This window comes from Crinia signifera, chromosome 7, assembly GCF_055691185.1.
Source record: "Crinia signifera chromosome 7, ASM5569118v1, whole genome shotgun sequence".
Classification (NCBI taxonomy): Eukaryota; Metazoa; Chordata; class Amphibia; order Anura; family Myobatrachidae; genus Crinia; species Crinia signifera.
Genome location: NC_139223.1, coordinates 97,761,268 through 97,783,813, shown reverse-complemented (window position 1 = coordinate 97,783,813; position 22,546 = coordinate 97,761,268). Strand labels below are relative to the sequence as shown.

Below are 22,546 nucleotides of genomic sequence, written 5' to 3'. Positions count from 1 at the left end.
ACACAAATGGGAGACCCCAGGAACATCCACCTACAAGGTGCAGCCATCACTGATCCAACAACATCCGCCCGCACCCTAGCCCGAGAACACCAACCAAAACGGTCACAGCACTAGGGAAGGGCACTGAGAGGAACAACTGCCGCATCTTCACCCCAACAGAGAACCGCCATCAACCCAAGTCCCTACCCCGAACCCCAAGGAACCCCATACCTCCCAAACTTTTCCATCCCAACCACAGACCCTACCAACTTACCCACTGTCAACCATAGCCCTGTTATGTGCACAACTGTATCCATTTATATATATTTGTTGCAAGCATTTTATGTGTAATTGATACATTTCTGTGACTACAACATCATGCAACTCAGTTAAACCAAGAATATAAATTGTATTGAATTGTATTGTTGATACACACAGTAAGCAGTAAAGTAACCATTCATTTTCACATTAACACCAAGCCTCTGTCATTCATCATCCACACCATATATGAAAAAGGAGCGGAGCGCAGCACAAATACCAATCTATAACTATGTTGTTCATAAATGTTAACGTTATGTATGATGTTTCATGTTGAGGTTATGCATGTGTCTAACCATTTTCTTATCCTCCTCCTTCTAAAAAATCTCTCCTCTCGAACACAGTTTTTCTAAGACTGAGGTCTGGGTGGGGATAGAGAGGGACGGAGCCAGCCACTGTAAAATTTAGAAGTGCTGACTCCTCAGTACACCAGCTCTATCCCCAATAGTCTACCAGACTGCAGTGTCCCCTGCTGACTCGGAGAAAGAGAATTATCGGTAAGTACCAAATTCCTCTTTTCTTTGTGATGGAAACCTTTTCCCCACCAGCCTACTGGTTTAAACAACTTCAGTCATGCAGTAGAAATTATGGGGCAGGATTAACAATGAGTGATATTCTTGTTATTACTCATATTAGACTTAATACTTACAAATGGTGACAGAATATCTGATGTAAATGTGGGTGAAAACCTAAGAACCAGTGACCATCAAGCAGTATGACTCAGTCAGAATAGAGACAGAGACTGACTCATCGCACACAAAAACAAGAGAGTTAGATTTTAGGAAGGCTGCTTTTGTAGAAATGGGAAACTCTAAGGGATTCTTTAGCAGAGAGGAGGAACTTAGAAGGAGTGCAGGAGAATTGGGAAAAATGTAAATGTGCAATACTAAAAGCAACAGAACTTTGTGTCAAAAGAGTTAGGAAAACACAATGAGAAGGAAACCAGTGTGGTATGCGAAAGAAGTAGCAAGTACAGGTATTGTGAAATAAAAAAAATTGGCCTTTAGGAAATATAAGCAGACGCAGAATAATGAGGACAAAGAGGTGTATTTTGTTAAACAGAAAGAGGCTAAGAATGTAATCAGATGTGCAAAAGCACAGGCTGAGGTAAAGAGGGGAAAACTTTTTTTTTAGGTATATAAGTTAGTGTTCATTCTAGCACCCGCTATCTTGCTGCCTGAGGTTTTGCTGTCTGCTGTAGTGGTTCTAGCCAGTGAATGGGAACTGCATGGGTTTTCAAAGATAGTGGGTGCTAGAATGAACACTATGTAAGTGGAGTAATAAGACTAAAGACAGAGAGCAGAAGCCTTCTCTAGGGGGGCAATGTAATAGCAGGTCATATTAATAATTATTTCTGCTCAGTATTCACTGCTGAAAGAGAGGGGAAGGGACCACAGTTAAGTTGCAAGTATAATAAGAAAAATGAGGGAGAAACAAGTACATTTACAGAAGAGAAAGTCCTAACAGAACTCTCAAAACTGAAAGTAGAGAAATCAATGGGGCCAGATGGGATACATATAAGAATACTAAAAGAGCTTAAGGGGAAGCTGGTAAAACCATTAACAGAATTATTCAACCAGTCACTAGCTACTGGAGTAATTCCAGAGGAATGGAAAACTTTTTTCAACTAAGTGGTTGGTTCTGCTGTTAGCTACAAATTCTCTATGGTGGTGTAAATCTGATACAAGCAATAGTAGACAGTGGTTATTAATGTGTCACAAAAAAATGTGGATATAACAGTAGTAAAGATACACACAATACTCCATTAAAAAAAAAAGGTTAAATACATTACCAGTACCCAGAAAACCTAATAGTGGTAGTGTGTCATTCGTAGAGACGCAAGACAATAATTAATCTGACAAATACTAAAAAGTGCAGTCAAGTCAGTTAAGCCACCATATTTTAATGCACTATTTTTCAGTATTTTTTTTTTTCACTTCTCTTTCTGTTATATTTTGTGAGCCTTAATTTAATGTAAGGTACTTGTTTCCTAGAACAGCCACAATCGGGGGTAATCGTGTACCTTAACTACGATTACCCCCGACAGTACACGATTACCCCCGATGGACCCGATTTCCTTTGAAATCCGGTCCATTTTGCCGGCAAAGGCAAAATCGGGTCCATCGCGTCAGTCGAATGCGTGGCGAGCGGCGACGATAAGCATCCTCTGACCTTTTCATACCCCTACTATCCACGTCGGTGTGGAGTTGAGAATATAAAGTGTGGCGAGCGCAGCGAGCCACCGAGCCCGAAGCGTGCGAGGGGATGCGTATACCTGTGAAGTTATATGCGTCCCCTCGCGGGGCTCGCTGCACTCGCCACGCTTCGGGCTCGGTGGCTCGCTGCGCTCACCACACTTTATATTCTCAACTCCAGGCCGACGTGGACTGTTGGATAGTGGGGGTATGAAAAGGTCGGAGGACGCGTACCGCCGCCCCTCGCGGGGTCGCCACGCTTCGGGTTGGCGTCAATCGTGGGGTGCCGTTGAGGGGGTTAAAATTGAAAAAAGAATTTTACATTGAATCCAATGTAAAATAGGGTCCCAGGGACCCTATTCACATTTCAAACAATGTAAAAATCGGGACCATCGCGTCGGTCGCATCGCATGCGATGCGATCGATGCGATGCGACCGACCCGATCGACATCGGTGTGGCCGTTCTAGGAAACAAGTACCTAATGTAATACTTAATAAAAGTTTAATTTTTTAAATACTAGGTGCACCACACTTTGGACAACCTTTCCTCTCTCTTGTTGGTCTTTTTGTTCAGTAAATGGAGTACAGTCAAAGGAGGGAAAGGTTAAAAATGGAGTACCTCAGGGATCTGTACTTGAACTAGTGCTTTTTAATATCTTTATTGGTGATATTGCAAATGCATTTGAGGGTAAAAGGTGCCTTTTTGCAGATGACACAAAGGTATGCAACAGGGTAGACACACCAGGAGGGGTAAAACAAATGATGGATGATCAAGGTAGATTAGAGGAATAGTCAAGAGCATGGCAACTACAGTTTAATTCATGCACTTGGGTCTCAAAAATCCAAAGACTAAATATAGTATAAATGGCACTATAATGGAAACTCCTGAAGGAGAGGGATCTAGGTGTCACTATTTAAGAAATAATGGCCCTACTATACTTTCCTTACATGACACGTAGTCTGATCCCATTAATCCAGTATGGATCTGTGAAAAAAATATATACATGCCTCCTAGTGTAGATTATCTCCTCATTAGTCCATGTAGCCATCCCAAGGGTTCAAATTAAAAAAGGAGTGAACCGAAACCAGCAGACCGGAGGAGCCGCATGTGTGTTTACACATGCAGCTCCTCTCCAAGACTGAAGGGAATCCCACTGACGTCAGTCAATGAGACTCCCCTCAGCCAATCAGGGCTCTGGAGCACAGCCCTGATAGGCTGTTTGCATCTCAATAGACGCCCATGTTGAGTTTAACATGGGCTTCTAAGATGGGAACTGGCAAATCAGACTGACCACAAACTTCATTTGGGGAAACCACAAACACCCTATTAGTGTTCCTGGTACTTGTGTAGTTTCACGGTGCCAGCATGGCGCCATGTGTCTGAGTCCCCTTGCGGGGCTCGCTTCGTTCGCCCACGCTGCGGGCTTGGTGGCTCGCTACACTTGCCATGCTATCTAAAATCAACTTCATGCCAACATGGATAGTGGGGGTAGAACTATCCATGTTGGCATGGAGTTAAGTTAGTTTATTTTAGATAGTTGTGGCGAGCGTAGAACCCGGAAGTAGCACGGCACCATGCTGGCGCCGTGAAACTGCACAAGTACCGTGTTCCTTCTAGGAACTATAAAGGGCAGAGCGCTGCTGCATGGGGGCAGCATAAGGGGGGTGGACCGGGCCCACCAATGTCACACTTGTTGGCGGTCTTGGGCTGCCGATGTCACAAAAAATGGGGGGCAATCCACCGCCAGCACTAAAGGGGGCGGGCCCGGGTGCCACTGTCATGATAGGGGGCAGGCCTGGCCCCGCAGAAAGGGAAAGGGACGGGCATCGCCGTCTATTGTTTATGGACATAATATTTTATATGCATAATGTAATCTTAAATAAGGTGAAAAATATGTTGCTACAGGTTATGTACTCTGGATGTTAAGTTTATGTCTTTGCTGCTCTCCATATTTGGTTTGAAAAACTTGAAACACTGTATTTATAGAACTACTTTTTTTCTATTCTTTTTTCCAGAGAGCAGAGAATGCAATTCCAAGCACTTGTTGAGTACAAATTTAATGAGTGGCTTCATAAGACTGGAAATAGAAGACAGCTTGACAGCCTTTTGCCCTCAAATGATGGTACAAGACAGGCTGCTGCATAAGGCATCTGGATATTTTTGGCAGTCACAAAAATATTTTTTGTAAGTGTGGTATTGCTGCTCCATGTTTGTTTTTTTATTTGAAGGTCATATAATTTTCAATTTTTATTTTTAGATTGGAATACTATAGATACCAATGCTGTTTTTGTCTGAAAACTAGGCTGTTTTAGGGGGTTTTGCTTTACCTGCTTGAGACAAGAGAATCACAAACTCTTATAAACTGCATCTTGCGCTGGCTTATCAGGCATAATTATATGACCCTGCCAGCAATTTACCCATGATTAGTTATCACTTTTAAATGCATACCACCATGTCGGTGTCTCTTACCTCAGAATACAATAGTATTACACTACAATAGTAATTATGAAATGCTTACTAATTTATATTGACATTATTTATGTGCATTTAAAGTACTATTTAGCAAATATAAACTTTTTAAAAGTCCTTAATGTAAGAATATAATGAAGTTAGTCAGTATAGGACAAAAACCACATGAAAAATCAATGGATTAAATAATGTATCATTTCTAAACTTCCTGAATGAAAATTATTCTTACATTTAGTGATTTATATAATACAGGTTGAGTATCCCATATCCGAATAGCCGTTATCCAAATTATTCCAAAAACCATACATTCCAGAAAGTGAACAAAAATGATTGCTTGGCATTTAAATTCAGTGCCTGAGATTGTACACAAACTTTGTTTCATGATTTGAAACCTTGTTTTATGCACAAATAAAATATATTTGTGTATTTCCTATGTACAACATGAATGCAAGATACCTCAAGATACATCATTCCGAAATACGGAATAATCCGTTATCCAAAATTCTCCTGGTGCCGGGCATTTTGGATAAGGGATACTCAACCTGTACTGTGTTCGTGATCCGAAATATGGGACATGGAACAGATTTTTATGACATGGTTTTTTAGTGTATTCTAAATAAGAACTTAATGGATGTGCATCAGTTACATGGAGTAGTAGCCACATTAGTTCAGTTATAATAATAACTAAATAATGCAGGTGTTGCAAATATGAAGCAAAAGTAAGGCATTAAGTAAGCAAATAAATATATGCTCCCTTTCACATCTGGACCCTGTTATGGCTACAACTGCTGTAGGTACACCATTTATGTTTTAAGTGTTCAGGAGGTATTTTTAGCAGATCTCCCAATTTGGCTTAAATTCAAAATTGTCTTTACACTGACATTTGTCACACAAAAAAAACCCAAATAAATCCTTCCAAATCGACCCCTTCCAAATTTGTTCAAAATGCTTTGTTTAAAAAAAAAAGAAACATGTAATCTACTGTAGTTACATTTAAGAATTTGGATTTATTTCAATAGAGAATAAAGTGGGAAGTTGATAAGCTGAGAAAAACATACCAAGTAGGAAATTGACGAGTCTTGATAACTTTTCTTCAGATTCTTGCTGTAAGGAACATCTGTAAGTTGCTTTTACTGTGTTAAAACATCTTGGGACATATTATTTATGATCATCTAGTTATGACCTCTCATCATTCCTTGTTTATTTTGATTTTAATTGTCTCATTCTAACAATCCATTAGAAGTATGCAATAAAAGATTTTTGCAATCTTTTTTCGTCAGTCGCACTCGTTCCATGAAAGTACTAATGTGTATCAAAACTGAAAATATTTCTAGACTCAAAATAATTATTTTCAAAAAAGTTTTAGTTTTCCTCACAAGTTAACATAGGGTAAGATAATAAAAAAAAATAAAAACTCTTTACTAATTAAGATGTTTTCTGTGGCCACTGCTTTTATTACTGTACACTCTTTTGCAGAAATTTCTAGTTTGCCCTCCTTTCCCTTCATATGGGCTATTTGTGTAGATAATGGTCTCTCTGCTGATGCCACTCAACAAAGTTCACATCTTCCCAGTGTTTCACCTTCTCTTTATATATTCTTTTTTTTTTTTAATTCAATAAATTTTTTATTGTTTTTTATATGCATTAAGAACAATAACAAACAAACAAAAAAAACAAGTTACATACAAGCAAGACTTAGTACATAAGTGCAGACTCCTTCATCTAATAGAGGGTTACAACATGTAGATATAAAGAGGTGATACCCATATGTCGATACATGTATAGTGGTACAGCACATACATTAGTGTCCCAAGAGAGCACGGTTTATGTTACTATCCAGGGTACTTCTTTACTTTCACGGCGCCAGCATGGCGCCGCGCGTCAGAGTCCCCTTGCGGGGCTCGCTTCGCTCGCCCACGCTGCGGGCTCGGTGGCTCGCTACGCTCGCCACGCTAATTAAAATCAACTCCATGCCAACATGGATAGTGGGGGTATGAACTATCCATGTTGGCATGGCGTTAACCCCGTTTATTTAACTTAATTAGTGGCGAGCGTAACCCGGAAGTACGCGCGGCGCCATGCTGGCGCCGTGAAAGTAAAGAAGTACCCTATCCAGTAACAGGCATCTTTAAAATTTGGATTAGTTACAGGCGTGACATAGGTGCTTTGCGCGTAGGCAATTTGTATTGGGAATTTCAAGGCATAGATACAAGAGATGTGTTGGGCTCTTCATGTGGCGGATCACAATATTGTAGGCAGTGGTTGTATTTAAAAGGGTACAGGGCATCGGTGTTCGGGTGACAGATTATATACACATAGAAGCTACTGGGAAGGTAGTATTATTATTGGATCCTTCACACTTTAGTTAACCTGCCGTATAGCAGGGCGCTGATCCCCAGGCACTGATTTTAAGGAGTAACTCTTGTTGAATAGGAAGACTCCAACCATTTACACCATATAGAGTGGAATTTTTTCACATTATTTCTGGACAAGTATACGAATTTTTCATGACTCACTGTTTCATTGACCAGGGAGATCCAAGCTGCTTTACTCGGGGCTTCACTCCTCATCCACAGTCTAGCTATGAGCACTTTAGCTAGGGCACATATATTGATCACAAAGCGTCTATCCATAACAGTGAGGGCCTCCTCTTCAAAGGCTGATATCAAACAAGCACCAGGAGTGATCGCATTCCCGGGGATGCCCGCACCCCTCAAAAAATCAGTTACAGCTTCCCAGTATGCAGTTACAGACGGCGCCGGCCTTATGCTTGCTGGCGAATCGCCAGCAGCATGCTGCTGGCGATCCGCCAGCAACACGGCGCGCCATCTGACTGAGACGCGCGTGCGTCCCCCACGCACGCGCGTCTCAGTATCCGGGCGGCCGGCCGGCGAGGCGGACGCAATACTGTCCGCCTCCCGCTCGAGGGGGGCTGGGGGGACCCGAGGAGGCTGTGGGGGGGTGCGGGCTCCCGGTGTGGGCACCGGGCGACCGTCGGAAGGGGACGGCAGCACCGTCGGAAGGGGACGCGCGCGCACCTCGTGCGCGCACGTCCCCTTCCGACACACAGATGGCGCGGGAGCAGGGAATGGCGATGGCGTCGCCATCGCCATCCCCTGCAAAGATGAGCCCGGCCCCATCTGTATGTTAGGACATGACCACAGCAAGTGGAAAAAGGTACCCTCTGCTGCATTGCACCTGGGGCATACCGAGGATGAGGATCCTCCTATGCGATGCAGCAGTGACGGTGTCATGTACACCCTGTGCAGAATATAATACTGTATCTGTTGGAATCTGATACTAGTTGTGGACAACCTGTGAGCCTCCAGCGCAGTGGACCAAATTTCATCTGTCATGGTCCCCAGGTCCGCTTCCCACTTTGACCTAATATGGGGGAGGGATTCTGAGTGCGATTTCTGCTGTATAGCCGAATATAGTGTGGATACCAGGTGACCTCCCGGGGTTCCCTGAACCAGTGTCTTAACGGGGGAATGATTAATAGATGGGCAAGGTGAGGACCCCACTTGTTTGTTTAGGGCATGGCGTATTTGGAGGTATCTATAGAACTGCGAGGTGGGAATAGGGAAATCCACCTGCAGCTCCTGGAAAGTTTTAATAGTGTTGTTTTGGTACAATTCTCCCAGATTGGATACACTCCACCTATTCCATGTGCTGTCCACTTCCAGAGAAGCCAGTTCGGGGAGGGCATTGGTATTAAGTAGGGATATCTCTGGGTCCCACCCTTGACCCCCCATAACTCCGTGGATCAGTTTCCACACAATAATTGCTTGTCTGACCAAGGGGATTCTAGTATTCCTAGTGGTGCCACCTAAAAGGATTTGTAGTGGGGAACTTCCCGGGTAGTGTTGGGCAAATAATTGTATGTGGAGGGTAGGAGTGTCTTTTACGTTTAACCATTCCCATATGAAGCACAGCTGGGCTGCGTAGTAATAGTGCCTGAAATCAGGTAGGGCCAGGCCGCCTAGATTTTTGGGTCTAGTGAGGGTTTGTAGGCTGACCCTAGGGCGCTTGCCTGCCCATATTAAGGAGGAGAGTAAGCTTTCTATTTTTTTAAAGTGCTTCTGGGGGATATATATTGGAGCTTGCTGGAGAATGTAAAGCAGTTTCGGTTGGAAGACCGTTTTCACCAGATTGATTCTTCCAGTGACCGTTAGTGGTAATTTGCTCCAAAGTGGTGTTTTTGTGCGGAGATAGGTTATTTGTGGGAGAAGATTCAGTGCAACATAAGAGTTGGATTTATTTGATACCCATATTCCTAGGTATTTAAAGGTGTCTGACCATGGGAGTGGGAGTTGCATGGGGAGAGGGTTTGGAACCGTGCCTCTAAGTGGTGTAATAGAGGACTTAGACCAATTAATTAATAGTCCGGAGTATTGACCGAACTCTGTAATGGTACTGAATATTAGAGGCAGAGAATTAGAGTAGTCCTGAATAAATAAGAGGATGTCGTCGGCATATAAGGCTATTTTGTCTTCCCTGGACCCCACTCTTAAGCCAGCAATGTTATTGTTTGCCCTGATCACACAAGCCAAGGGTTCAATGGCAATGGCGAATAAAGCGGGGGACAGGGGACAACCCTGCCTAGTGCCTCTGAACAGGGGGAATGATTGGGATAAGTATCCATTTACCGATATCCTAGCCGACGGTGAGGCATAGAGTGTTTGAATGAAGCCAATAAATTTTGGTCCAAAGCCAAAACAGTCCATTACCTCCCAAAGGTAATTCCACTCAACCGAGTCGAATGCCTTTGCTGCATCTAGGGAGGCAATGGCCGAAGTGGATTGGTCCTCTCCCGGGGACTGCAGGTGTGTGAACAGTCGGCGGAGGTTGATGGAGGTGGTTTTATTGGGCATAAAGCCCGTCTGGTCTGGGTGGATTATGTGGCTTATAACTCGATTGAGTCTGGCAGCCAATACTTTGGCGAGTATCTTAATATCTGTTGGAGAAGGGAAATAGGACGGTAGGAGTCTGGATAAGAGGGATCTTTGCCGGGTTTGGGGAGGACGATAATTATAGCTTCCGACATTGATGTCGGGAGACTACCCTCCTCGATTATTTGTTGGGAGATGTCCAGTAGGTGAGCTGCAAAGAAGTCTATGTGTTTCTTGTATAATTCAGATGGGATTCCATCAGAACCTGGTGCTTTACCACCGGGGGAGGCCTGTATAGCAGATTTTATTTCTTCTAGTGTGAAGGGTGAGTCTAACAGATTGCGGTCTTCAGTGGATAGAGAGGGGAGCGTGATGTTGCATAGATATGCCCTGAGATCATCTTTTTCAGCTAGAGATTTGGAAGTGTAAAGATTTTTATAGTAAGAGACAAATTCGTTAGCGATGTCGGGGGTCTGCGCGACTATTTGTCCGCTAGTTGTATGGAGTTCTACGACTGTACAGGGGCCCCTCTCCCCTCGCATAAGTCTTGCCATGAAACTGCCCGGCCTATCACCAAAGGCATAGGTCGAGTGCGAGGTGAACAGTAATTTGTATCGGGTTTTGTCTAGAAGATATGATTTCCATTTTTTTTGGGCGCTCAACCATTCTATTTTGGAGGATTCTAATTTATCTGTGAGGTATTTTAATTCAGCCGCAACACACAGTTCTTCTAATTCTGACTCTTGTTTCCTGTAAAACGTTTTTAGGTTAGAGACCCTCTGGATCAGGGTGCCCCTGAGGAAGGCCTTGAAGGCATCCCACAGGATTTCCGTAGCTACAGTTCCAGAGTTTTTTTCAAAAAACTCCTTCCATGCCGCCGCGAGGTCCAGTCCTGTACCCATTCGGGTCAGCCAGAAGGGGTTTAGTTTCCACAGTGACTGACCCCTTTGGCCGTTAAGGTCTAGGTGGAGCGCAACAGGGGAATGATCTGAAATGCCTCTACTCTCATACGTAGTGTGACGGATTCTAGGAATCAAATCCGGTGTAATCAGTGCTAGATCAATCCTAGAGAAGGAGGAGTGGGAATGGGAGAAGCACGAGTATTGTTTAGAGGTAGGATGTTTCACCCTCCAAGCATCAATGAGGCCCATCTCTGCTACTATTCCCGGAAAGTGTGACGGTCTAGTTTGAGTGGGGAGTGATCTCATAGAGACCTTATCCATTGTGGGGTCCAGTAAGTTATTGAAGTCACCCATACATATAGTGGCTGTGTTGGGATACGATGCCATGAATTCGGCCACCTTTTTAAGGACAGAGGGAGAATACGGGGGGGAATATATACCGCCATCAATAATATGGGAAGAGAGTTTAGTAAACAATTTATGAAAACATATCTACCCCAGGGGTCGATTTGGACATCTATCGGAGAGAAGGGAGTAGTTTTCTTAATGAGTATAGATACACCCCTGGAGGAGGGGGTATGGGTAGAATGGTATGCCCATCCGACCCAAGGCTTTTTGAGGGACATCACTTTACTTCCTACTAAGTGCGTTTCTAAGAGACATACTACATCCGAGTTATAATTCTTTAATTGCCTAATTACTAAGGATCTCTTAACCTTGTCATTAAGACCCCTCACATTCCAGGAGAGGAAATTTAATGTGGCCATGTCATAGTGTTAGTGTGAAGGGGAGCGAGGGGAGAAACTAACCAAACCGTACCAGTGCTGATATACAAGGGATTTCTTCACCACTGTAATATTAAATGGAAACATTATGCACCAATCTTGCTGACAGAACAAAAACATAAAACATAAAAACAGTAGCATACACATTCCTATTCTCCCCTAGGGAGACATAAACCCTACCCCCTCCCCGCATACCAATACCCAACTGTGGCATACTTGGATCCCAAAAAACAAAACCGTACTACCCTAAAAAATAGGTGAAATTTTCACCTCAAAACAGTAATAAAAAAACAAGAAAAAAAAAAAAAAAAAAACCTAAAGGTAGTTACAGTACCCAACTAAACCCTAATTGTTATAGCTGGTGTGAGGGCAAAGAATATAATGACTGCCGATCATAGATCTCCCACCCTAACCTTATCGAGTAACTGGGTGTGTCTGCCCGGGGCACCTGCATAACATTATGGTAAAAGAGAAGCATCCTAAGGAGTATATACTAAAATAAAGTTTCGCATCAAGACATGTATACCCTGCGGCCCTTAGCAACACAGCGCAAACATAATAGAAAGGAAAAATAGCTTTAACGAAATAGTTACATATCACAATGTATTCGGAGGGGTGATGGACGCCTGATGTCAGTCATTGTTAAGCGCACGTCTCTGTGGTCTGTGCCTGTCAAGCCAGGCTGCCGCCTCTCGTGGAGTTGCAAAGAATTTTGTTTCCCCGTCGGCGATAACTCTCAGTCGCGACGGGAAAAGCATGCTGTATTGTATGTTAAGTTCCTTAAGCCTCCGCTTTATCGGCACGAATTGTGCCCGCTCCTTCTGGACATCCACCGCAAAGTCAGGAAATACTGAAATGGGCGTTCCATTCCACTTGAGTGGTCCCGCCGTGCGGGCCAAACGAAGGATAGTGTCCCGATCTCGGTAATGCAGGATTTTTGCCAGGAACGTGCGTGGCGGTGCTCCAGGTGGAAGTGGGCGCGTTGGGACTCTGTGCGCACGTTCAACCGCAAACTGGTCAGTGAATTCCTTTGCCCCAAAAGAGTCCGTAAGCCATTTTTCCAGGAATTGTTCTGGAGAGTTTCCCTCCTCCCTCTCCGGCAGACCCACAAATCGGACATTGTTACGCCTAAGGCGGCCCTCCATATCTGTCATTTTCTTGTGAACTGCCTGCATTTGGGATTCAAGGGTAGCTGTACGTCTGTCTAGGGGGGCTACCGTGTCCTCCAACGTGGACGTACGCGCCTCCACCTCGTCTACTCTTTCCCGGACCCGCTGAAGGTCATGATGAATAAGGGACAGGTCGGATCTGCCAGCCTTGTTTCAGTGGCCGTAACTGCATCAAGAACCCTTTGAAAGGGGTCGTCAGGGGTTTCGTCAGTAGGGGCTGAGGCAGTAGGTGAGGGCGCAGGTTGCGCATCTTCAGGTTGTTTAGGCTGAGGGGGTTGCCTGGAGAATTTTTCCAGCCTGGCAGCTGCTGAGTTTTGATTACCCTTCACCATTGTAATACCAGCAGTGGTCCCTAGAGGGTGAGCTAGTATTGAGTAGATAATTGCTGGAACAGTCACTGCCCTGCTGATAAGGTAGTCTCAATCAGTGGGGGGGTATACTTGTTAAGAATAGAGAAAAAATGGAAAGGAGTAATTACGGTGTCCGAGTGTGGGATCCGCCGGAGTCTAGGGGGACGCCTGCATGATTTCTACAGGGCTCTGAGGAGTGTGATAACCCAGTAGCTGGCTCAGTCTGGTACACTGGTTTAGTATAGTATTTCTGGAGCCACAGGAGCTTCCAAGAGTGTATGACCCAGTTGTTATCTCAAGTATGGATTGTCCCTCACTATTCCCCTATCGTGGGTCAATGTCAGGGGGGTCCTTAAGGCATCTGGTGCTGCAGACAGGGATTGCAGGGTGGCTTTTCTACACGTCTCACTGTGTGGGGATTATGGAGAGTATGACTGCCTCCTGATGTTGCAGCTCTGGGTGCTTGGAATCAGGCCCCTTTCTGACTGACCTGGGTGCTGTGTGGGGTGCCACAGTTATAAACCCACAGTGGGTCAGGTGCGGAGGAATCAGCTGGCTGTGGGTGGATGCCGATGGGTGCCACTCTCCCTTGCTGCCCCAAGCACTGTGTGAGGGGGGCCGCAGGTGCAGTCACGCAGGAGACTGGGAGCAGGGGACTTAAATTAGTCAGAGGGGAGATGGCCTTTCTCCTACCTCTGCAGCTGCTGCGTATGGGGCCGCAGATATGTTCACGTGGGAGACCAGGGACAGAGGGTGTAGCAGGGAGGGGGAAGATGGCGGATGCTTCCTCCCCGCGGCTGATATCCTCCCCTCAGCTCGCCGTGTGTTGGTGGCGGCGGGTAGCGGTGGGGTCTGAGCGCTGTCTTAGAGGTAGCTTACCTCTGCCCTGGTCCCCGGCTGCAGCTGGCTTCCAGGATCGCGGGCGGCACTTGCGTGTAGCACAGCCGCCAGTCCCAAGATGGCGGCGCCATCCGGGCTGAGCGCACGCGGCCAGGAGGCGAAGTGCGGGGTGTTCAGGCGTCAGTGCTGTCTGGAGTGCGGGAGTAGGCGCCGCAGGTCCGGTGGATGCTCCGCTGCAGGGTAGGGTGCTTATGCCCCGGGCAGCGTCCCTTCAGGATGGTCTTGCAGGATGACGGAGGGAGAGCTCAGGTAAGACACGTCTTACTCCATGCTGGTCCTGGCCACGCCCCCTCCTCTTTATATATTCTTCAATGTAAATATTACCAGATTATGTTATTTTCTTACCGAAGATTCTGACAAAACTCTTGTCTGCATTTTTATCTTCCCCCGCATTGATTACTGTAACCTATCTATCCCTGCTTCAATGCACCTTAAGACTGAACTTTCTCCACACTTGCCACATCACTTGGTAAATACTGAAACTGGTTTGTGGTGCCTTTCAGAATCCAGTCTCTCCTTCTCACCCTCTTAAAATGACCTTTTTATTTATTTATTTTTTAAATATGTTTATTCAGGTTCACATTGGATAGAAAAAGCATACATATAGTATATAACAACACGTAAGACAGAGTACATTAAGAATAGTGTTGGTTTTTGAGTGCTTCACTCAAGCGAGGGCTATATTCCATCACATTATTCAATCTATCCAACACATACATCAATAGAATAGCGTAATAACGAACTTGTATTTTTTTTTATTAAATATTTTCAAACTTTAGGGATTCATTTAGGCAGAGTTGTGAGGGTGGAAGTTTGAGGAAAAAAGGGGACGGGAGATGGGAGTCAGCATCAAAATTGCAATACCATACAAATTCTAAATACAATGGTGGAGCTGGAAGGGATTTCCAGTAGTTTACAAATGGATTCTCTCAGGGCCGGAGGGCGTCTCTCAATAAACCGTCTCCAAATTCAATAAAACCTTGACAAAGGAATCTCAGAGTGTCTCATATTATCATATCTGTCATAGTACATGTATTTTAATAATAATTGTTCCACCTCAGTAACATTAGGGATGTGGGATGTTATCCATGAGTTGAGGATTACCTTCTTAACTATAGTGACCATCATTGTCAGGATGGGTAATAGGTGCGAGTCTACTGGTTAGAAAGGCCAATTGTCAAAGTTTGCCAGGGTAAAGGATCTAGGTGGGCTTGTATATGAAAAGTGACCGTGATAAAATACACCAGTTTATACCAGAATGTCTTTGTGTGTCTGCAGGACCAGAAATTGTGAAAGAGGGATGCCACACCGGATCTACATTTTAAGCAGCTCCCCGTCTCCTCCAGGACAAAATAACTTCTCTTTTGTGATATGAACGCCCTATTAACAAATTTCACATGCACCTCCTGAAGGATTGAGGACTTTAATATTTTGATTGCTTTGTGGTAATATTTGCGAACAATTGAGTGGTCTGTCAATAAAGGAATATCTTTGGACCACTTGAGTGTCAAATCTTTCCATATGCGTTCAGCAGGTATTGATGATAAATGTACATAGATATGTTTATTTTTAAATATCCCCATTTGGAATCTAGAAACAATGTTAAGCATCTTTGTGGATGCTAAGGTTGAAAGCTGGTAGGGATTGGGCATAATGGCGTAATTGGAAGAGAGAAAAGGAGCTGCTTATAGGGAGGCCATAAATCTGCTGCACTTCAGGTATAGAGTATAATCTTCCTCTGGGGTCAAAGACTTCTGAAATTTTCTTTAGGCTTTTATGTTGTAGTCTATAAAATATGGAGCTGTCCACCCCAGGTGTGAATATTGGATTGCCCCAAATGGGCAGCCAGGGAGAAAACAGGGTCACAGCCAAGGGAGCGGGAGACACACACACACACGGCTTGGTGGGCTGTCAATAAAAAGAGGGTTTTTGAGAATGTGTGGGGGATTCGTATGCGGGGGGAGTGTAACAGAGCTCCAGGAGAGAACGGTGCAAACATGGCACAGTCAATTGCATATTCTGAGTAGGTATCCAGCACCAGTAGCCAGCCCAGAGCATAGCGACAGAGCAGGGATTTAGTATATTGTTTTAGTTCTGGGATATTAAGGCAACAAAAGGATTTGGGTAAATGCAACTTATGCATGGCAATTTTCGCCTTTTTCCCATTCCACAAGAACCATGTCATGAGTGAGTTCAATCTCTGGATGTCTCCGTTCAACAGTTTTTTTTTTTTTGATAAACAATTTTTATTATATTTTTCAATCATTTAGTACATATAAGGCAAAATGCACGGACAGTGTGAGACATATCAACTATATAATAAGGTATGGGAACATCCATGTATCAATTTGTTCAGGTTACAGGGTATAATGCTATACATATATTGACATATTCGAGGTAAATAGAGTCTCGTTTATAGTTTTTCATTACATTATGATCAGCTTTCTGTAGTATAACTCTATTATGTAAAATGAAATCAGATTGGTTAAATAAAATACGTATAACAGAATCTCAAGACTCGTTGGTTTGATTTCCTTTCCCTCCCAGTCCCGTAGATAAGGATCAAGTCTATGAGTAATCTAAACAGAGTTTTAGTGATCAGTATAAAGCCGCATTGGCTCTAAATTCTAGAGAGTCAACATGGACTCTAATTATAATAATTCTAGTTTTTAGTCTCACAAAGTATAAAATCTTCTAAACTTATCTAAGAACGTATCAAGGTAAATAGGGTGGGTGAGAATTGGGAGGGTGGGGGGGGAGACGTCAGACAAAAGCAGAATCAATTTGAAAATCCTTATCTAATTTATCCATTAAGAAGCTTCTGGAGACACAGCTCAATCATTCATTTCATTGTCAAAGAAGTCATCATCAGAGACAGATAGTTGCCTGAGTAGGTACCAAGTCGTAGACTCAAACATTTTTTGAATTCGGCTTTGTGTTAGTTGGTCTAGACTACTGATATAGAGTTCCCATTTCTTATAAAAGCGTAGCGCGCCCTTCTCAAGGTAAGCTCTCAGTGCCTGTCTTTCATAAAATAATGTGTTTAGGATAGCTTGTTTTAACTCCATTATGGTAGGGGATCTCCTATGTATCCAATGTGTTAATATAATTTTTTTAGCAATTGTTAATATAATGGTGAGAACCGGGATAATCAGCCTCTTATTCGGACCAAGATCCCAGTCACTGAAATATAGGAACAGACATCTAGTCGGGTGCTTCTGGAGCCTCAGAGAATACGTAGTGTTAACAAAAGAATCTGATTTTTCTGCATTCCCAAAAATTGTGGAAATATGTAGCATCCGTTTTTTTGGCATTTGTAAAAGCATCCTGTGTCACTGGGGACAAAGTGTTCCCTCTGTACCGGGGCTATGTATGCCCTATTTAAAAACTTTGTGTGGGTCTCCTATAAAGCAACCGACTGCAAGTATTTCATGGTGAATGGGAGTTTTTTAAATACACTGGCCAGGGGTGGTAGGTCTGGAATATCTTTGACCCATTTAGTTTGGAGTTGTTGGTGATGTGCATCCATCCCTGTCGCTATAAGAGCCGAGTATAAATATTTGATTCTATATCCCAGCACACATTCTGGTCTCAACAAATCAGCAATGGGGTCCACGTCTGTCTCCCTGTCCATTGGCTTCAAGTGAGCTTGTGCGAAGTGTCTCGACTGGAGGTACATATAAAACTGACGGTGCGGCAGCTCATACCTCTCCTGCAATGCAGAGAACGGAAGTACTCCCCCTCCTGGATCAAATATTTTACGTACATTTGTAATGCCCCTGTCCCTCCAGCCGAGAAACTCCGCATTCTCTAGACCAGGGTCTAGAGAATGCGGAGGTGGTGGGAGGTGGTTACAGGCTGTGGGGCAGATGTACTAAGCCTTAACAAGAGATAAATTCAAGTGTGATAAGGAGAGATACACGTCCAGCCAATCAGCTCCTTACTGACTTTTTACCCCAAAAGGTGGTGAATGGTGAAGAAGAGAACCGTCTGTGCAAAGTCTTATTGATTTGCCTCCAGGACCTGTAAGTCGCCTTGAACAGAATGGAGTCTCTGACCGACTTAGGTATCAGTCGTATTGGGGCGTGTAAAAGAGCTGCCGGAGAATACTGTTTGAATATTTGTTTTTCTAAAGTGGGGATGGTATACACCGACCTAGAAGTGAACCAGTCTGTGATATACCTAAAATGAGCTGCCTGGGAAAACGCTTGTATATCAGGCATGCCAAACTTTGCTAAGTTTAAGTCTACTAAATGGTATACGGGCCCTCTTCCCTGCCCATGCGAATCTGAGGTATAAAGTTTTAAATTTCTGCAGGTCCGTACTGTGGATCTGGAGTGGCAACATCTGTAGAAGATAAGACAGCTTGGGAAAAGCTATAGCTTTGATTACTGTGATTCTATCCGCCAGAGATAGAGGCAATTCCATCCATCCGGACAACAATTTGTCAACCGATGTCAAGGAGGGGGGAATATTAACATTATAAAGATCTTTCAGTTTTTTAGGGATCAGGACTCCCAGGTACTTGAGTGTGTGTGGGCATATAGTGAATTGTGCGGTATGATGAGATGTGCCTGGTACTGTGGAGGGAGCTGAGAGTGGTAGAAGTCTAGACTTATCATAATTCACTCGGAAGCCAGAGAAATGGGAAAAGTGGAGTATAATTTGCTGGATCGCTGGAATGGAAGTGTTGGGTTTAGATATAAACAATAATATATCGTCTGCGAAGAGACTTAGCTTGACCTCGGAGGAAGCCACCCGCACACCTGTAAAATCCTTGGAAACGCTCAATGCCAGAGGTTCCACCGCCAGAGCAAACAGTAGGGGAGACAGGGGGCAACCCTGCCTAGTTCCCCTAAATAGTGGTATGGGGTTAGACATATAATTATTTGTTAATATTTGGGAGGATGATCCCGAGTATAGTAACTTAATTGTGTGGGTGAATTCCCCCGGAAGCCCAAACCTTTCCATGGTAAAGAACAAGTGGTCCCATGTGACTAGGTCAAAAGCCTTCTCGGCGTCTAATGAGAGTAGAGCACAAGGCTCAGAGTTCTCTGTGGATTCCAGCCACTGCATGACTGTTAATGCCTTACGTACATTAAGAGCCGAGTGTCTGCCCCATACAAAGCCCATTTGGTCGGAATGGACCAGAGAGGGGAGTTTGAACTTGAGCCTGTCCGCTAAGATTTTTGTAAAGATATTATAATCTGTGTTAAGGACTGAGATTGGGCGATAAGAGCTTGGGAAGAGCGGGTCCCTACCGGGTTTATGGATAATTTTAAGGATAGCCAAATTAAAATATAAGGGGGAGGGGAACCTTGTAGAATTAGATTAAAAAGGGCCGAGAGGGGTTTAACAATCTTGGGAGCTAGTAGTTTATAATATTCATTGGACAAGCCGTCCGGTCCCGGAGATTTGCCTGTTTTGAGTGCCTTTATCGTGGCCAGTACCTCTTCCTCAGTGATAGGAGTTATCAGGGTATTAGATGAATCTGTATCTAATGTAGGGTGGGGGAGGGGTTCCCAGAATGTTGCCCTTTGTTGTTCATCAATAAGGGGGGGGGGGGGAATAAAGTGTCTCGTAGAAGTCACGTAGAGTTACAGCGATTTGCTGTCCGGAATGGATCACCGTGCCATCCCCTCTACCTAAGGCCTGTATAGTCGAGGGAGGATGTTGGCCCCGAAGCAAGTTAGACATCAGTCGGTTAGACCTGTTGCCATATCTATGGAACCTCGCCTGTGATAGGAAAGTAAGTTTGGTCTCCAGTTGGACCAGTAGGGTATCGAAAAGTGTTTTCTGTTCAGTGTATTTAGTTTTATTCGTTAGGGTGGGGGAAGCCTGGAAATTGTGATATGCCTCAGTGAGGCATGTCTGAGCTCCAATGTACAGCTTCTGGGAGTCTTTTCTATGTTTAGCCATGTAAGACATAATATTTCCTCTTAGTACAGGTTTATAAGCTTGCCAAAATAGGGAGGGGGAATCCTCTTCTGTTTGGGGGTTATTGTTTGTGTAGTCCATCCAGGACGCTTCTAGCATATTTCGAAAGGATGGGGTTTCTGTCAACTGGAATGGGAATCTCCACTGCTTAATTGGTCCCCTATCTACAGACGTCGCCACAGCCCCCGTGATCCGATATCGTTATGGGTTCTAGTGCTGACCCCTCCACTTTTGGGAAAAGGGAAGAGGATATTAGTATATAATCGATTCTAGAAAGAGTTCCATGTGCTGCCAAGAGGCAGGTGTATTCCCTTTCAATAGGGTGGCATGCCCTCCACACATCTATCAGCTGCAGCTGCGTAAGGAGGTATTGGATCCCATATTTAGGGTTAGTGCGTCTGGCAGAGGATGCAGTGTTTCTGTCTAAAGCTGTAGATGCCACCAGGTTAAAGTCACCTGCTAGGATTATATTTTGGTGGGCGTAAGGGAGTAGTTTGGCTGTCATGGTGATGAAGAATTGACTTTGGTTAGTATTAGGTGCATAAATATTAGCCAATATGTATCGGGAGTTGTATATAGTTGCGTCTAGTATAGAGTAACGTCCCTCCGGGTCTATCTGAGCTGAGTGGGTTGTTACTGGGATGTTTTCTCTGATCAACGTGACCAACCCTCTAGCTTTTGAATTTTATGGGGCTGAAGATAACACAGCCCATCCCAGGGTATTTAGTTTCAGGATCTCCGCAGGGACTAAATGGGCCTCCTGAATGAATGTAATGTCAAGGGCCAACTTAGATAAATATAGCAATATTTTTTTGCGCTTAGCAGGGGAGTGGAACCCCCCCACATTGATTGTACCGACCTTAATAGATGTCATTTGTCAGTCGAGAGGGATGGTAACTTACAGGTCCTGGAGTCCACCACGACTTCTGTATTTAACAATAGGAGCCTAGTTGTAATCATGAGCAGTCTACGGATAAAGATTATGACATTAGACAAGTTCTGACACAAAGGGGGAAAAAACATGAGGGTAGAAAGGGTAATTAACAAGAGTACAGTGACGACAAGGTGGCCAGTGAAAGGCCTCCTCGCCATCCCAATCTATTATAAACAAACAAATAAACAAATATATAAATCAACAATTAAGTAACTTCCGGGAAGTGGCAGGTGTGGCAAGATCAGGCAGGTGCCCCAAGATCTGAGCCAGCAGTCCGCGGGCCTCTCCTGCCTCATTGGAGTGGTATACTATTGCACCCAAAAGGTGCCAGTTTGGGCATTTGCCCGCCATTCCAAACCCGATCAATAATCAATATATCAATTTGCACAAATTATAAGCTTAACAAACCCATTTCTAATTTAACATGGGAAAACCACTATCACAGAAGGCGTCAGATGGGAAGAGGGTGGGAGGAGGGATATCCCTCGTCCCCCATCTCCTCCATCCGACATCCCAGTAACAAACTAGAATTATGTAAACTTTCAACAATCCAAGAAACTTTTAAATTTCAGCAACACTTAGCATTTGGCGGTAAAAGAACATTATGACGCCCTAGGCATCATTAGCACCGGCAGGTTGGTCCTGTGAGAACAAAGGTGGAGAGGCCGGCCCGGTGTTTTCTTCTTGTAATAAAGACTCAGTGTCTATTACTGTAGAGAAGTCTTTAAACGTTGAGCCAGAGAAAGATGGAGACGCGCCGGATACATCAGGGCAAATTTTCGGTTGCTCCTCGCCAGGGGTGAGCATAGGGAGGCAAACTCCTTCCTCGCCCTGGCCACCTCAGCCGAATAGTCCTGAAAAATATACAGTTTCGTATCGTTCCAGGTGAGGTCTCTTTTGCGTCGGGATGCAGACCACAACGCCTCCTTATGAATATAATTCAAACATCGGAATATTACAGGGCGTGGGCGTCTGCAGAGGGTCTCTGTGGGTCTATTCTGTGAGCTCTCTCCACAGTCATTCCCGAACATTCCTCAGAGATTCCCAAGAGTTCTGGCAGTGTGGACTGAATAAAAATAAAGAGGGCCGTGCCCTTCAGGGATTCAGGCAGGCCCACCACCCGCAAATTATTCCTGCGGGATCGGTTTTCGAGGTCATCTAACTTGGATTGAATCTGATACTGTGTTTTCTGCATGAGCGCCGTCTTATCCTTGAGCTCAGCGACGTCTTGGAATACCCCTCCCACCACCTGCTCAGTGGTGGAGAGTCTTTTAGATATTTGCTTGTATTGAGACTTTAAGTCTTGTACTGCCTGCGTGACTTTGTTCGCATGGGCCTCCATTATAGGGCTGATTATATCCTGAATGGCTTTCACCATGGCAGAATATGTTATAGGGGGTTCATGCAGGTGATGGGATGAAGGTAGGGGGGATCCACCTGTGGGCTGGGGGGAGTTGGCGTCAGCAAGGGAGGCATCAGGTGAGTCAGAGCCTTGTATAGAGGATGAGTCATCGCTCATGGTTTTTGGAGCTGGTAGCAAAGTCTCTAGGGCGTCTGCACCTTTTCTCCCCCTTCCAGTGGGCTGTGGCTGTTTGTTCTGGGGTTGTGTGGCTGGGGCAGCCGCCATCTTGTCCCTAGCATTGCGGCTAGAGGAAGGGTGTCTGGGGGTGTCCTCAGTAGCTGGGGTCCCCAGTATTTTATCCATCTTGTTGGCA

General features: G+C 44.5%; 1 protein-coding gene across 2 annotated transcripts in view; it reads left to right on the top strand.

The window, feature by feature from the left end:
• TBCCD1 (TBCC domain containing 1) overlaps positions 1 to 16,470 on the top strand; it is a 275,986-nt gene extending 259,516 nt beyond the window's left edge. Inside the window, exons 5-6 of one of the 2 annotated variants that reach the window (XM_083153516.1) lie at positions 4,509 to 4,677; positions 15,239 to 16,470. In XM_083153516.1, coding sequence (XP_083009642.1) covers positions 4,509 to 4,638 — 130 coding nt within the window. In that variant the 3' untranslated portion in view covers positions 4,639 to 4,677; positions 15,239 to 16,470. The remainder of the gene's footprint in view (positions 1 to 4,508; positions 4,678 to 15,238) is intronic. The other variant, XM_083153515.1, reaches the window with a different exon arrangement.
• Positions 16,471 to 22,546: the final 6,076 nt, after the last annotated feature.